This window comes from Trichosurus vulpecula, chromosome 3 (genome assembly GCF_011100635.1).
Source record: "Trichosurus vulpecula isolate mTriVul1 chromosome 3, mTriVul1.pri, whole genome shotgun sequence".
In the NCBI taxonomy this organism is placed as follows: domain Eukaryota; kingdom Metazoa; phylum Chordata; class Mammalia; order Diprotodontia; family Phalangeridae; genus Trichosurus; species Trichosurus vulpecula.
This window is the reverse complement of record NC_050575.1, coordinates 211,294,471-211,309,819: the sequence shown is the minus strand read 5'-3', so window position 1 is coordinate 211,309,819 and position 15,349 is coordinate 211,294,471. Positions and strand designations below refer to the sequence as shown.

The following is a 15,349-nucleotide window of genomic DNA, read 5'->3' as shown; positions in this document are numbered from 1 at the left end:
ACAGCGCCCCCTCCCAGAGAAGGCGCGAAGAAACAGGCGCAGACATTAGCAAAAGTAGACTTTATTACAGCAGCAACTGAGTCACACAGCCCCAAGGGGCCACACTGCAGCACCCTCCCACCTCTCCAGACCAGTTCCTCCCTAGCGGGATTGTGTAATCAGCTTCCTCTGCCCCAACCTCTTTCCAGCACAGGCTGGGCAGGCTCAGGGAAGCTGGCGGAAAGCCTGAGGGCAAATCAGCCACTGGATACCCCGCCAAGGGGAAAGAGCAGCTGAGTACCCCCGGCTCAGTTCTGTGCAAAACAAGTAAACAAAGTGCAGGGGAAGAGGAAGAAAAAGGGAAGGGGAGTGATGATGCTCAAAACCAGAGCCTTCCGCCTCCCTCCTAAATAATAAGGGGAGAGGGGGCTGCACTGGGTAATACTGACTCCCAGAGGGGAGGGGGCAAGAAGGGGCTGCAGCAGGTCCGATGACAGTCACAGCCCAGGGCATAGGAGTAAGCACTAGGAAGAGACGGTGACAGCAGCTGAGTTGAGGGTGCTGTTCCTGGCAAAATTGAACTTGTTTAGAGTCTCCTCCAACAGAGAGGTCAGGCGACTCTGGTCAGCCTAAGGAGGGAGAAGTCAAGGTGAGGTCTGAAATAAGGGGGGTAGGTCAAAATGACTTCAGGAAAAAGGCAAGAAAGCCTCACCTCACTGATGAAGCCCAACTGCACTAGCTCCGCAGCCAATTCTGGGATGTTTTCATCTACAAGTGGCAGAGAAAAAAATATCAAGACATTATTATGGAGGTGAACTGTCTACGAGGGCCAAAGTATGCAACCCTAAAATTTCTCAAGCATAGGACTTGCTAAATTGGCTGGGGAGAAAGTTCTCCTTCTTCCCATAATCCCAATAAGAAGCTAAAGATGGCTATGTTTTATTACCCATTCACCCAGAATGAATCTTGCCTCCTTTCCCACCCAGGATTGAGAGTTCTTCAAAAGGCAAAGATTATACAGCTCAAAGATTATACAGCTCTATTTCCTGAGGGGAGAAGATAGGTATAGAGGGAAAAGGAAGCCATACTCACTGGGCAGCAAGTCACAACTCAAATGCCGATTCAGTTTGTCCTCAAGTTTGAGCAGGAGTGTCAGCTGAAACACAGCAAAGTCAGGAAAGGGAAGGAGCCCAACCCCCCGCTCCTAGCCCAGCTCCCCAGTTGTTCTGTCTGCTAAGACTCACATGGTGTTTGACTCCTTCCTCTACTGATTCGATGTTGCACTGCATCAGCACCACCTGAGGGAGGAAGAGTCCAAGGAACCTCTTTACCTCTGAAAGCCTCTCTCTGGAACATACTACTTACTCCAGGGGAGACAGGACATCTGTCTTTTAGTACTTGAAGGGCTGTCATACATACAAATGTCAAAACCTCAAAGGCAAGGCCTAGGAAGAAGGGGTGTTGCTTGCCAACAGGTAGATTTAAGCTCAATATAAGGAAAAACTTCCTAATAACTACAGAGCTGTCCAAAATGGGTTTTGGAGTTGGACTAGATGAGCTGTGAAGTACCTTACAACTTAAAGTCTGTAATTCTAACATGTCAACTGATATTCTCTAATTTCCTGTAAAATTCAAACATATTTCTATTTCACAAATCACATTCATCTTCCAGATATGAGCTGACATTCATATAATACTTTACCTAAATGTCATTTGAGCCTTATAAAAAACCACTGACCATACCACACATATACTCTTGGCTTTTCCTCACCTTTCGAGTCTCTACTTCAGCTGGCTCAGGTGTTGGAGTCTTCACAGATGGGGGCACTACAGGTGAAGTCACCTCCTCTTGTTGGGGCTGTTGGGGCCGAGGTAGCCCAAAGGCCGTTAGGGGATAGATCCCATTTCTGGAGCGAGATTAAGTACGTTAAAACAAGGATTGCAAAGGGCCCAACTAGCTCCCCATTGCCCTGCTTCCCCATAGATACCATCTTTCCCCCTCTCACCTTACATCTTCAAGGAATTTATCCAATTCCAGAGCTGGTGACTGAGAATACCTTGAGAAGAGAAGGAAAAAGGGAAAGGCAAAGTTATTCGCACACTCAAATACAACCACTCTTGTGAAACATTTAATGATCCTTAGAGAATCTCCTTTTTAGCCTCCACACCTAATCCCAACTAGACAGCTTATGGACATTCAGACAGCTTGTAGACAAGCAATACAATTCCCATTTGCCAAGCACTCCCACCAGTCCCCATACCTGGAAAGAACTCCTTCCTTGCAATCTTCTGTGCCTCTGAGGCTCCTTCTATCAAGGCCCAAGCAAGCTTCTACCTTCCTACACAAAGTTTTCTCCCTCACACCCACCCTGAGGTAAAAAGTGATTTCTCCCTCTTCAAATCTTTCATAGTGCCTTACATGGACCTAGCCTTTTCTATTCTCTCACTTGGGTTAAATATTTTTGTGTAGGTCTCTCCTCTCTGGTCTCATTAGACTGGAAATTCTATTTGTCTCTGTTGTACTGATCTTTGTAAACACAGTACTACACAGCATTTTACATCTTGGTGCTAAACCACCTTCAAGACTTCACTGTCACTTACAGGGTCCGATAAAGTTCCCTCCCAGGTCCTGGAGGGATTTCTGCCAGTACAGCATTGGTGTCCATGTTCTTGGTGATCTCCTCCAGGGCATTTTCTGGTATGAGGTCTGGAGGATATGGACATGTATGTCAGAGTGGAAAGTTAGAGGAGGTATAAGAAACGAAGACATCAAAAAAGGCTTTTTTCCCCAGAAGATTTATAAGGATAATAAACTTGGGGGGAGACCAAGAAGGTGGTATTTATCACATGTTGGGACCCCACAATGCTGTGGGTAGAGACAAGGAGTTGTATGGAACAAAAGAATCCCTTAGGGGAAGAAGAGAAATTCATGATGATGTCACAGTGGCATAGCTATAGAGGCACTTCCACTCTATGGAAGGAGATCCTAAGCAAAACTTACGTTGGTGTCCCACAATGCAATGTGCAGCAAGCAGTTTGAGTGAGGGCACCTCAAACAGTGCAGGGTGGAAAAGTAGCTCTCTGGCTGTAGGTCGACGAGCAGGCTCAGGTTGCAGGCATTTTTGAATGAACTCCTGAAGAATAGAAGGAGTTAGGCTCTCTGTTCATGCTCCCTTCTCTTCTGGTTTCTAGCCCCAAGATTTCTTAACAACTTTCATTTCTATCACTTTACGGTCAAGTCACAAAAGCTCTTTCTGCCACCATCTCTCAATAAACTCCTTCTTAGTTGACTCCCAAATTCTATCACTCTCACCTTTCAAATTCTTAGAAATTTTCTTGCTATTTAATGTTCTTCTCCTAGTTCCTTTCTTGATCTGCACTTAGCTGGTTTTCATCTGTTATGGAAAACTTATCCTCTTTAAAGTCTCCAATCATCTTTTTACCACCAGGTTCAAAGGTCTATTTATAGTTGATACTCTTATCTATCTACTATATTTAACTGAAACTAAGGCTGGTAAAGGTTAGAAAAAGAAATAGATTATGAGACAAAAGCCTATGCCTTCTTCAGTAGTTTCCCTACCCAACTTCTCTATATTGGTCAGACACCAATCCTATTTCCCAATCTTGAGAACTTGAATTAACATCAACTCCTGAAATATTTTTTGTCCTAAAATTCCATTCATCAAATCTCACTTATTCCATATATAGACTTCCTCTAAAAGGCAAACTTCTTTTTAAAATTTCTGACAGGTACTGCCTTGCCTGTGTTGGCTGAACTGAACATCCTCATTCCAATCCCATCATTCAACACTGAAATTATCCCTGATCCACATTTTAATCTATCAGTCTCAAGTTATAGCACATCAGTCTATCCCTATACTCCTAACATCTGCCTTCTATACCTACTGAATTCCTCATGGTTCATCTTACTCCATGTTTACTCCTTTCTAGTCCACCTCCACATCATCTCTGTTATTCCTCTAGATCTACCAAATCACACCCTTCCTATGAAGCTCTAGGACAGTGTGATATATTTCCAAGTGGGCAGGCACACTAAATAGTAGAATTAAAGGAAGGAATCCTGGAAACAGGAAGTTGACAGTAGGTGGTACAGTGGCTAGCATGCTAGACTTAGAGTAAGACAAACTTGAGTTCTAATCTAGCCTCCAACATTTACCTAGTTGTAAGACCCTGGGCAAGTCACCTAATCTGTCTCAGCCTCAGCTTCTCCATATGTAGAATGGGGATAAAAACAGCATCTACCTCTTAGTTTTGAGGATCAAATGAGATAAAAGGTAAAGCACTTCACAAACTTTAATGTACTTATGTGAAAAGGCTGTTGTTAGTAGTTATTATCAAAGAACACAATGTCTCTGGAGTCAGGGAACTTGGCTTAAATCCTGCCTCTGATGCCTACTACCTATGTGAACTTGGGCAAATCAATTTACCAGTGTCTCAATTTCCTTATCTTTAAATGAGGGAGTCATATGAAATTGCCTCTTCTAGCTATAAAGCTGTGTCTATGATTGGGGCTGAAAAGGGACCCAGAGCTAATGGTCTTCAAGTTGCTCACCCTCTGAAGTGGGTCCTCCAGTAGCTGGATGGCACTGCTGATGGCCTCCTGTGGAACATAAGATGACTCTCCATTCCCCTGAATCTCCAGCACTGCCATCTGGGGTGATTCAACAAAACAGAAAAAAGATGCTACCTTAAGAACCTACATATTACAATATGACCCACAGGCTTCAGGAAACTGCCTGACCCTCATCCATTTTCTCCTCCCATTTTCCCTCATCTCATCCCTTATGGAATCCTCACCTCCAATGCACACATGCCGAAGGAGTAGATGTCCACTGCTGTTGTCACGTTAGTGACTTCTGGGAAAGAGACAAGGCTCAGAGTGGATAAAATGAAAGGCTGAAGGAGCCCCAAATTTGTTCTCTATGTGGACTAGGACTAGAAATCTGACACGCTTTACTTCTTATATGCCAGTAAGTCAAACAGAATAGGGCTTCTGGGATAGGGAGTTAGGGGCTAGAAGTAGAAGGGAATAAGATCCCTCACCTCCATACTCAGGGGCAAAGAAGTGCAGATTCTTCTGTTCTTCCCGACAAGTCTTCACATGATTGTTAATGGTGTCAGGAGCCACTGGGAGTGGGAGATGCATCTTCAATTTGATGGTTATCAAGAATACACAGCCCCAACCCAGACAAATCCCAGCTTTCATTTATGAATCCCATTCCTAGTCCACTCACCTACCCACCCTGAACTATTTTGTACAGGGACCACACTGTCACACAGGCACATCCCCTCCTCTCAGCCCTATTGGTCCTCATTTTGTGTTCTTTCCCCACTGACAACACAGACACAAAGGCATCATAGCTATATGAGACCTTGGGTTGGTCAGTGGTCAGGTCTTCTAAGGAAAAGCCTTCTACCAAGGGCCCTCCCACCTCCCTAAAATAGTAGGCTAACTTGTCTTAAGTCCACCCACCCCACCATCTCAATGTTCTCTAAATCTGGTGTTGGTTGTGCCCTGATTTCTTCCACCCATTCTACTGTTCTGTTTCTAGCTTAAGCTGCCAACATAGGAGAGTAGGAAGCCCATTCTGTTTCCTTTGTGTCAAGGTGGGGACCTTGAGAGTTTTGCTGAAAAAAAAAAGGGGGGGCAGGAAATGCCAGTGCATGACAAAGTGTATAGCCTTCTTCTTACTCCCCCTTGGCTGACAGACTCCAAATAAACTGAAGTCTAGAAGTGAGCTGACAACCTTGAATAATGATCCTATGTTTAATCTACCCTACTTCTTATTCCCTGGCCCCCAAAAGTATCCCTCTGCCCTGTACCCTCCCCACCAATTTCCCAAAATCCTGCCTGCCACAGGGCTGAGTGAGGAACCAGGGCTGGGCCCATTTTTGGAGTCACTCAGGTCAGAAGACAATGGCCACAAGTCACAGAGAAGCTGGGGAGCACAGCATGGTTTGGAAGGGACTAACCTGATGAGAGGGTCTGAGGAATGTAAGGGGTAGGTGGCCAGCCAAACAAAGTCCACAGGGAATGAGCAAGTTATGAATGGGGCAAGCAAGTACATGACTAATAGGGGCGGTAACTAAGCAGGCATAAGGGTAGTAGGGAATAGGTGCTTGCTCCATCATTGCATGCTTTGGGTAGCCAGTCCCAAAGGGAGCAAGGGGAGCACAGACAGAGCCCCAGGTGGGGCAGAGAGAGCTCTCACCATTAGCAAAAATCCTATGAAAGACTGTTGGGAACAGAGCAGCCCGTAAGCGGGAGGGAGGAAAACAGAGAGAAGTCATGAGCAATGGAGCGGCCAAGCCCCAGACGAATGGACACACAAATAGCATACCAACACGGCACACAGAAATGCAATACACTGCACACAGATACATAGCACGTGGACAGCACTCACAGCAGGCACAGTCTGGAACCTCTTTTGGCAGGGCTTGCAAAGCCCCACTGCCTAGATATATACCAGCCCGTCCCCATTCTAAACAGATACCACCCTCATTACCTAGTCTTTCCCAAACTGTCTGTTAAATCCCACCCACCCAAACTGAGTCTAAGTCCCTCAAAAAATGCTCTAGCTCAAAATTACACTGTGCTTCTCCCCTTAAAGGGACTATCTACTTATTCTACCCATCCTTACCCTCCAGCTTAACTTGTACCTTTTTCCCCCATTTCATGAGTTTTCTCTACTCTCTTCCTATCTTTCACCTTAGCCCATGATTCCCATGTTCCCCTGCCACTCCCCTGACCTGAACCTCAGCCTCCCCCTCACCAGAGCCAATCTTGATGAGTCCATTGTGCTGGATGAAGATGGTGTCACAGGTCAGGTTCCCATGGATGATTGGGGGGTCACAGGAGTGCAGGTAGCTGTGGGGGCACTGGGCTGTTAGAGGGGCTACTAGAAAACTAGGGAAAGGGCAACCCAGGGAATAAAGGAGCTAGCATGAAAAGCCCTGCTGGTTATTACACAAGGTGCCCCCACACTCTGGATTTTTCACCATGCCAAATGCTTTAGGTAATTGGTACTATAAAGAGAGGTAGAAGAGGGTGTTATGCCTGGAGAATTGAAAATAATTTAAGGATGACCTACTATCATCTAGACATGGCATTACGTGGCTAACGGGAAGTGGGAAAAGGCAAAGAACAATGTCTTGCAATCTATGGGTAGAAACCAACAAAGAACAACTTACCTAAGAGCAGAGAGGATCTGTGTACACCACCGCTTCCAAGCCTAGAAGACAGGACAGACCAGGTATAAGAAGTAACCCCATCATTCATCCCTAGGAACTCAAACCAGGGACCATTCTCTCTCCCCTCCATACTTAATGTCCCACCCACCTCAAAGTCAATATAACATTCTTCAAACCTCAAACCCATCCCAGCCCTTTGCCTACTTTCTGTCCACACCTTTTCATTCATGGTCTTGTGGTTCTTCTTTGTTTTCTTCAGAAATTGTTTCAGACTCCCAGAAGACATGTATTCTGTGATAAAAATCACCTGAGGGGTAATATTAAAAAAAAAATTGTGAAAACCTGTGAAAGGCATTTTGTGGTCTACAAATCAGATATGGGAAGGCAATCCAGATAAAAAATAAAATCACTTATCTTCATTAAATCATTTGTTGGGTTTTTTGCTCCTTTGGTTTGGAAGAGCAGTTAAAGACTGCAGAAAAATAAAAGTCTGTGTGTGTGTGTGTCTGTGGTAGGAGGATGTGGAGCAAATATGACAACTATTGGCCTTGGAAAAGCCCTAATCTTTATACAGCCAATAGGTAAGGAGGTCCCTCCCTTACCTATGGTCTGCTCCCCACTCCCCAGAACCACTCCTCACTTCCAGTCCCTCCCCACCTTCACACCTACTGATCCCAGTTCTGTTTCCAAGCTATCTTGCTCTCGTCTGTAGAGGTAGAAAAAGAAACGGGAACTGCTCATCTTCTTGCACCATGAGGGTAGGGAGAATTCAGGAACAGATTCCTTACCCTGGCCTTGTTCTCCTTAATGTCAGCCCAATACTTGTGGAATTTAACAATGTTGAGATGTTCCAGCTGAATCAGATTATCAAATACAGCACGAACTTTTTCCTGCAGGCAGGGGACAGTGCAGGTGTAACTCAGGAAACCATCTTATAGATTATTACACTCTTCCTCCTTCTTCACTTTTCACACCCCCTTCCTCACATTGTTCTAATCCCAAAGCTATCCCCTCCCTCCACAGCCAGCTCCCCAACACCAAGTCCACAAATGCTACAACACTTTCCTTCAAGCCCCCTTTCTTAATTCCGTTTGCTATCACGTACCTCCTGAAGTTTGTAGTTCTTTCGCTCAGAGAACTGCACCTCATTCCACACGACTTCCACACCCTCCTCTGTATCCATTGCTAGGTAAGCACTATCAATGCCTGGTACATTCCGCTGGTTCACCTAGTAATGACAACTCCAAATGAGAAGAAGTTAGGATAGCTTCATACCAACCTAAACATACCTTCTCCAATTGGGAGAGGAGTAAAAAGCATTTTGCAAACCCTAGAGCACTACACATATGTGAGCTATCATTTGTTAGTATTCATTCACACAGGGGGAAAGGTACATACCACATTCATCCTATATATCCATATCCTTCTATCTATAGCAAGGTAACTATCTATCCTACCTATTTAGTCAAGCCCTATGAGACTCCTTTACCCAATTTTTTCGTCTTATCTTCCCTTCACCATTCTCCAAAGCACCCTCATGAGTTCACCTCTTCTCTCCTCTTCTGCCAGCGCCCACAGGGTGACTCTTCCAGGATCTCAGACTCATCTTCACTCTCTTCCTCTTCCTCTGGAGAAACAGCTGAAGCTGTGGAGGTCACTGGAGGTGACACAGAAGTCAACCCTGGGGCTGAAGATGAAGATTCTGCCTTTGGATCTGAACCACTGCTGGGTGCTGTTTGGGTCTCCCCCTCTGACATGCTGGAATGAACACTTAGGTCTGCAAAGGTTGGGAAGTGGGAAGGTCTAAGAATGGATCCACAGACACCTTATTCCACAAATCCCAATTCCCCCTTAAGTCAAGAAAAAAACCCAGATACTTCTACATATTCCTCTCTAATTTTCCCAACTCTAATTCCAAAGTTAAAACCAATCCTGCTTCATAAAGTATTCTAGCTCCTTTTTTTCTAGGCCATTTAAGTGTTCTTACAACACTAGAAAGGAGAAACTAGGAGCTGTCATTGCAGCTGAATTTGGATAGGGATCCAGAGAGCAATACACAAAGAATGATGGCAGTTTTCTCTTCCACACTCAATCAGTGACTTCTCAGACCCAATCAAATGGCAGAATGGTAGGGTTTTGATTCTTCTCAAGATCAATAAAATCTTCTGGAACTTTCTTTACCACCCTTACCTTCTCTTATTTGTGCTCACTAATGAGAGTCCATGGGAAAGACAGGACTGATTGACCTGTCAGTCACACCCTATTTTGCCTAGGTGGGATGATGGTTCCAGGCAACAAGCCTTACTGTCTCATGGGCAATTAGAGTGTAGTCTCATGAGTGGGGTTGGAGGTGTGCCCTAGGCAATATCCATTGTGCATAGAGAGGTCCAGCAATATAATGCTCCCACTCTAACACCCAAGCTAGGCAACTGTTTCACTCACCTTGACCTAAGTAAGGATAGACTTGGGACACCCTACTCCAACTCTCTAGATAGGAATAATATTAGCATTCTAGAACTAGGCCTAGTCCTTTCATTAAATGTCTCCCACTCAAAGGACTAGTCCAGCCAATTCATGAAGAAACTCATCCATAAAGCCAGGTGACTGGTAGTTCAATGATCTCATCCCTGATGACCTCACCTTGTCCTGTGATGTCAGTGTGGCACATATGGGTGTTGCTCAAAAACATCACATCTCTCACATATCCAATGAGATGTCAACCTCAGACAGTACACCTGGCTGGCAGCAGCCTATGCTGAGCCCTCTGGATCTAGGTCTAGAGCTAAATCTATTTCCTCTCTATTCAAAATACCTTATAAAGTTTTGGCTGTTCATTAGTTTTCCATTCCCAAAGCATATGGTCTTCAGTTTTTTTTGTACATGGGGACGGTTATACGTCTCCATTCTATGTAGTTCAACAAATTTCAACTCCTGAAATCCTCTGAATCCCTGAATCAGATATGGAGGTTTTTCTTTTAAATTCAAATGACTTCAAAATTCATAGTGACCTAGTTCCTATGTGCACCAACAGTAGGAAGTGTAATTTACTTTTCTGTACCTATTGTTTCCCCTAAATAGAATGTAAGTTCCTTGAGGGATAGGATTTGTTTTTGTCTTTGTAATCCCCAGTGCTAAAAGTAGTACACAGTTAAGTGTTTAATAAAAAATGTGTTAAATGAATGACCAACACCTGACTTTAAATTGTGTCTTATTCAGTAAAGATTTCCAACTTCTAAACTTCAATTTTTTCTAGAGAGAATATAGTCATTATTAAATAGATTCTATACTCTTAAAATTAAACATTGAAAAGAACTTAGACCCAGAGCACTAACACAGGACTTGTATAGATTGAAAGTCCTATCCACAAAGTAAGTATGCTATTCTCCGTAATGGTTATGAATTCTTAAAAGCCTAGACTAACTATCTCACATCTCTTTTTCAGAAAACAGACCACTGTGAATGTACATTCAATCCCAATCTGATATCATTTCTTTTTAAAAACACAAACTAACAAAAGCGGCACTAAATCAAAGATACTCTTCTTAATACCATTATTTAGTTCTTTATCTATCATTCCTTTATAGTGAAATAAGGGAGAATTTTCAGAAGTTCAGCATTGTCGGGACTATTAGGGACTGTATAACTTTTCTGTTTAGTATACCCCCCCAAGTAACTGGCCTCTACAGGGGTTTAGGAATGAGGGGTCATTCTGTTCCCTCTTTCTCTGAAATGTAACTAAAAAAAGAACAAGTTCCCCCACTTTCACCTTTGAAAAGATTAAGATAAGGAAGTCCTTAGGAGTCATCCTTATAAGTGATCTTGTCTCTCAAGATACAGGAGAACAACTTAAATTCACCTTCCAGTGGGGGTATTAACTAGCAAAATTTGATAAATCTGCTTTTCAAATCTTTGGCTTAATTAAACCTACTCTACTCTGTTGAGTCTGAATCCTTTTATAGAAATGGAGTCTAAAATCATTCTTAACAATGAACATGATTGGTTACTATGAGGGAAGTTTCCAAGGACCAGTTATTTCCAGAAAAGCAAAACAGTAAGTTACTGCTAGACTAGTACTGGTAGGTGTCAAATGGACTCCTTGCCTTTGGAATGCACATGCCAGAAGCCCACACGGACAATGAGGATATAAGGAGATTCTGAACTCTGACTTAACACAATAAAGCAACATGGAATGAAAGTCATAGCCAATGCCTCCTCAATAACGGCCATGCTCTCAAAGATCTTTTTCTTTCTAGATGTGGTGTCCAAGATTCCAGTATTAATATCAATCCATTCAACAAGCATTTATTAAAATATCTACTGTTATAGGGATACAAAGACAAAAAAGAACTGTCTTTTCCATAAGGCGCTTATAATCTCTTGAGGAAACAACATATACAGAAAATATATAAAAATTAAATACCAAGTAAGGTGGCGAGAGGTAAGAGGGCATGAGCCTGAACAGTTGGGATGAAGATCTGAGATTCTCAACACCCGCGCCCCCCCCCCCCCGCCCCCCCGCACTCAGCCACTTAAGAATAAGAGTCTGGGAAGGGGACCCGGGTCATGGCCTTTACTATACAACAAACCCCTGCGAGGTTGGTGTTGTTTGTCCTTCGTTCTCTAAGAGGACCATGACATCAGGAGGGTGATGCCATGACTTGCAAGTGAATTGGATTTAAGTGAGGCAGACCCGTACAAAGTTGCCAGCCTCACTTTCTCCTCTGGAGCCATCTGGGTCCAGACTGGAGATGGTTCCCACAAAGAAGCCCTGCCAGGCCAACGGAAGGAAGAAGAGACTTCTACCTCAATACTGCCCTCTACCTACATCCTCACCAGGAACAGGGTGGAGGGGGAGTGGCGGTGGAGATCAGGAGTGGAAAAGAACCGCTGCAAAATTCTACCTGAGAGCCTGTATCCTAAATCCCCAAGCATCTGGCACAACGCAGGCGTTTAATAAATGCTTACTGATGGAGAGATTGCTACCGAAAAACCTAGCATAGCTCTACGGCACTCGATAACCACAGTTTTGTTGAGTGTGGCCGGCTGGGCAGGGTCTGAGTTCTCTTCTCCAACCAAAGGCTGGCGGTCCCTTGCAGCCAAGTACCCCTCGCCCAGAGCTGACCTCACTGGGGTGCGTTCAGCAAAGCTGGCGCCCGAGACATGCGGAACGGGTGGCTCCCCAGTGAGCTGACGAGCCGGCGGGTCTCGGGACAGGCCCGCTGACACTTCCCGGCCGCGGGACGGCGGGGCTGGGCGGCCCGGGGCGTCCGTCCCCCGTCACGCGGGGCTGTCAGCGGGCAGAAAGCCACGCCCACGGTCAACCAATGGTTCGAGGCCTCAGTCCCCGAAGCCCGGTAGGCCAGTCACAGCCGCGGGCCAAGCCGTTGGAGCCGCTGGCCCTGGCTACGAGGCGAGCTGCCCCTCTCGAGCCCGCGGGCGTATCGCACTGCTACGTCAGGCCCAGGGAGAAGGCCCAAAGCCCGGGGGCCACACACTGGGGCCGGACAGCCAGTCTGGCCCCTCCACCTCCTCCCCAGCTCCCCCACCGGCTTCAACCCCACTCTTCCCCTCACGCCCTCCTTGCTTCTCCCCTGGCTCACTCACGTACGGGCTTCGGTCCCCTCAGCCTCCGCTGCAGGTCCGGCTCGGATTCTGGCTCCGACTCCGGTTCCGGTTCCGGAGGCTCTGCTCAGTCAGGCTCAGCTAGACTAGGCGCAGCTCTCTCTCACAGCGGCTCTCCACAGCTCAACCGAACTCTGGGCTCCGCCCTCTTCATCTGAACCAATTGGCTAGCGGCGCTGAGCCGACGCTGGAATTCTATTGGTCTAGGTGTACGAAATGGGAGGGGAGGTGCCCCTCCTAGCCAGTCAGTGTTGGGGCGTAGGCAGTTTCGTCCCACCTCCCCTCCTTTTCACGTCAGAGAGGTTTCCCCTCCTCCTCTCCCTTCAGCGCTCCAGTCAAAGAAGTCAGCCTTCCAGTCTGGTCTGTCTGGACCGTCGGCCTGACCCTGCCCCTCCCCCGCCCCGCCCCGCCCCGTGTGCTCCTCCCTCTCTCCGCCCCTCTCCGAGTGTCAGCTGGTCTCGGATTCCAGCGAAGGAAGACTGTTTACTTCCTTCGGGGGCGATGTGGCAGTAGGTAGGCAGACAAAAGAAATTAGACGCAGCCAATAGGACCGCGCAGTACAGAGGAAGTATTAGATTTGGAGTAAGAGGATTTAAATTCGAATCCCGCCACTGCTTCTTGCTGTTCGGGTGACCTTCGGCTTTTAGCTTCTCGGTACCTCAGTTTCCTCTCTTATAAAATGAGGTAATTGAACTAGACGATCTTCAAGGTTCCCCGAAAGCTTTAACTCCTAATGACAGAAAGCCCTTGAGGGATCTGCCATCTGTTTAGGATTAGAGGATATTATGATAAATTTCTTGAAGGCACAAACTGTTTCATTTTCATCATTGTATCCATATCACTTAGCACAGAGGTTGGCACATTGTAAGCGCTTAATGTTTATTGATTAATAAATTCAAGATAAACATTGATAAACAGCAGGACTAAAGATGTGCTTACAAACCAGCCAGTAATGGACAACATATGTGAAGAAGTGCAAATGAATAATTCTTGTGTTTTTACATAGCATACAATGCTTTTCAGAACACTTTCACATGCATTATTCACATTTAGAGATTTCAAAATCTCAAAAAAAAAAAAAAGCAAAAAAAGCCACTAAGGCACAGAAAGTTTACAGTATTTACCCAGGGACTCAAAGTCAATTGGGGACAAAACCAGGACAGGACCCAGCTAGAGTGCTTACTGTGTATGTGAGTAAAGCACAGGTTATGGGAGTAAACACATAGTGAAGTGAATGGAGAAGGTACCTCTAAGAGAAACTCACACTGTCTCAGAAGAAAGTATAACTGGAGAGTCGAGACTTTCAGTCCCCAAACCCCATCATTGAAACAAGATGTCTAAATCAAGTCCACAGGCATTTGTTGTTATTTATTAGGCATTTACTAAGTGTATGTGAAGGAAGATAGCCTGCCTTCTTTAAGATAGGACTTTAGTTGATACCTGAAGGGAGCCAGGAGGCAGAAGTAAAGAGGGAAAGCATCCGGGCATGGGGAGTAGCTAATGAAAATTCACTGAGTATAAAGATGGAGTGTCTTGTGTAAGGAACAGCAAGGAGGCCAGTGTCATTAGCTTGTAAAGCATGTGGGAGGGGACTAAAGTGTAAGACTAGAAAGGGTCTAGGTTATGAAGGGCTTTAAAAGCCAAGCAAACGTTTTTTTGTATTTGATCCTGGAGGAAACCACTGGAGTTTATGTGCTCAGACCCCCACCTAGGGAGCAAGAAAGTACATTCCAAAACAGCATGATAGTTCTAAGCTGCAGAAGAGGGGAGGAAGCAACCCCTAGATTAAGCCACTAACTAATGGCAAAGGTCAGGTAGGCAACAGCAAGAACTATAACTAGAGTGGGACAACCAGCCACAAAAATGAAGGGGAGGGGAGGGGGAGGAGCACAGAAATGTAAAATGATTCCCAGAGACAGAACACATTTTAAAGTGGTTATATTTTCAAGTTGACAGTACATACATGCCTTTTACAGTATAGAAATAAGTGAATTTAGCATCTACTTAGCAAGAGTAGTGGTGTTACATAGAGAGTGAATAGAGTTGAAGTAAGGGAAACCTAAGCTATGTGACCCTAAGCAAATCATTTAGCATTTCTGACCCTCAGTTTCTTCTCCATTTGCAAAATGAGGGAGGGGGTTAGGTTTAATAGCTCTAAATCTGTGATCCTTCTGTCTTCTCGATTGATGGAACTTGTTAATAATACCTATGCATAAGCCACTAATCCTAATCCTACACACAACAGAATGTTTTAATTTCTGCATCATTTTCACATTACAAATTATAAACAAGGATATAAACTTTGTAATTCATTATGTGAAAAAGAATATGAGAAGCAATTGAAGCCAAGGTACCACATACACCAAAATATCCATGACCGCACTTTCTGTGGTAGAAAAGAACTAGAAACAAAGTAGAGATGCCCTTCACCTGGGAGTGACTAAACTGTGATGGAATATTGCTGTGCTATAAAAAATTAAAAATTCACCAGCATGAGAAGATGAATAACTAATGTAGAGTGAAGTGAGAAGAACTA

The 15,349-nt window shown here is 44.9% G+C and overlaps 1 protein-coding gene across 2 annotated transcripts; it reads right to left on the bottom strand.

Moving 5' to 3' along the window:
• Positions 1 to 45: 45 nt before the first annotated feature.
• Positions 46 to 12,953, bottom strand: NRBP1 (nuclear receptor binding protein 1). Of its 2 annotated transcripts, none has more exons than XM_036751440.1 (18): positions 12,796 to 12,953; positions 8,739 to 8,968; positions 8,297 to 8,419; positions 7,980 to 8,081; positions 7,409 to 7,498; positions 7,192 to 7,232; positions 6,774 to 6,868; positions 5,044 to 5,127; positions 4,798 to 4,856; positions 4,553 to 4,651; positions 2,981 to 3,113; positions 2,581 to 2,686; positions 1,986 to 2,036; positions 1,751 to 1,886; positions 1,224 to 1,277; positions 1,072 to 1,135; positions 692 to 747; positions 46 to 608 (listed from the first exon to the last, which is right to left on the bottom strand). In XM_036751440.1, exons 2-18 carry the CDS (start codon positions 8,946 to 8,948, stop codon positions 504 to 506), a joined length of 1,608 nt encoding a protein of 535 aa, XP_036607335.1. In that variant the 5' UTR covers positions 8,949 to 8,968; positions 12,796 to 12,953; the 3' UTR covers positions 46 to 503. The 2 variants fall into 2 exon arrangements, with proteins under 2 accessions (XP_036607335.1, XP_036607336.1); XM_036751441.1 differs by having other exon boundaries at positions 12,800 to 12,953.
• Positions 12,954 to 15,349: the final 2,396 nt, after the last annotated feature.

Excerpts from the sequence above, each read along its gene's own strand:
- NRBP1 (XM_036751440.1), bottom strand. The coding sequence starts at position 8,948 with ATGTCAGAGGGGGAGACCCAAACAGCACCCAGCAGTGGTTCAGATCCA. Across the intron at positions 1,887-1,985 it reads AAATTCCTTGAAGATGTAAG|AAATGGGATCTATCCCCTAA; the intron begins GTGAGAGGGGGA and ends ATCTCGCTCCAG. Across the intron at positions 609-691 it reads AGTTGGGCTTCATCAGTGAG|GCTGACCAGAGTCGCCTGAC; the intron begins GTGAGGCTTTCT and ends CTCCCTCCTTAG.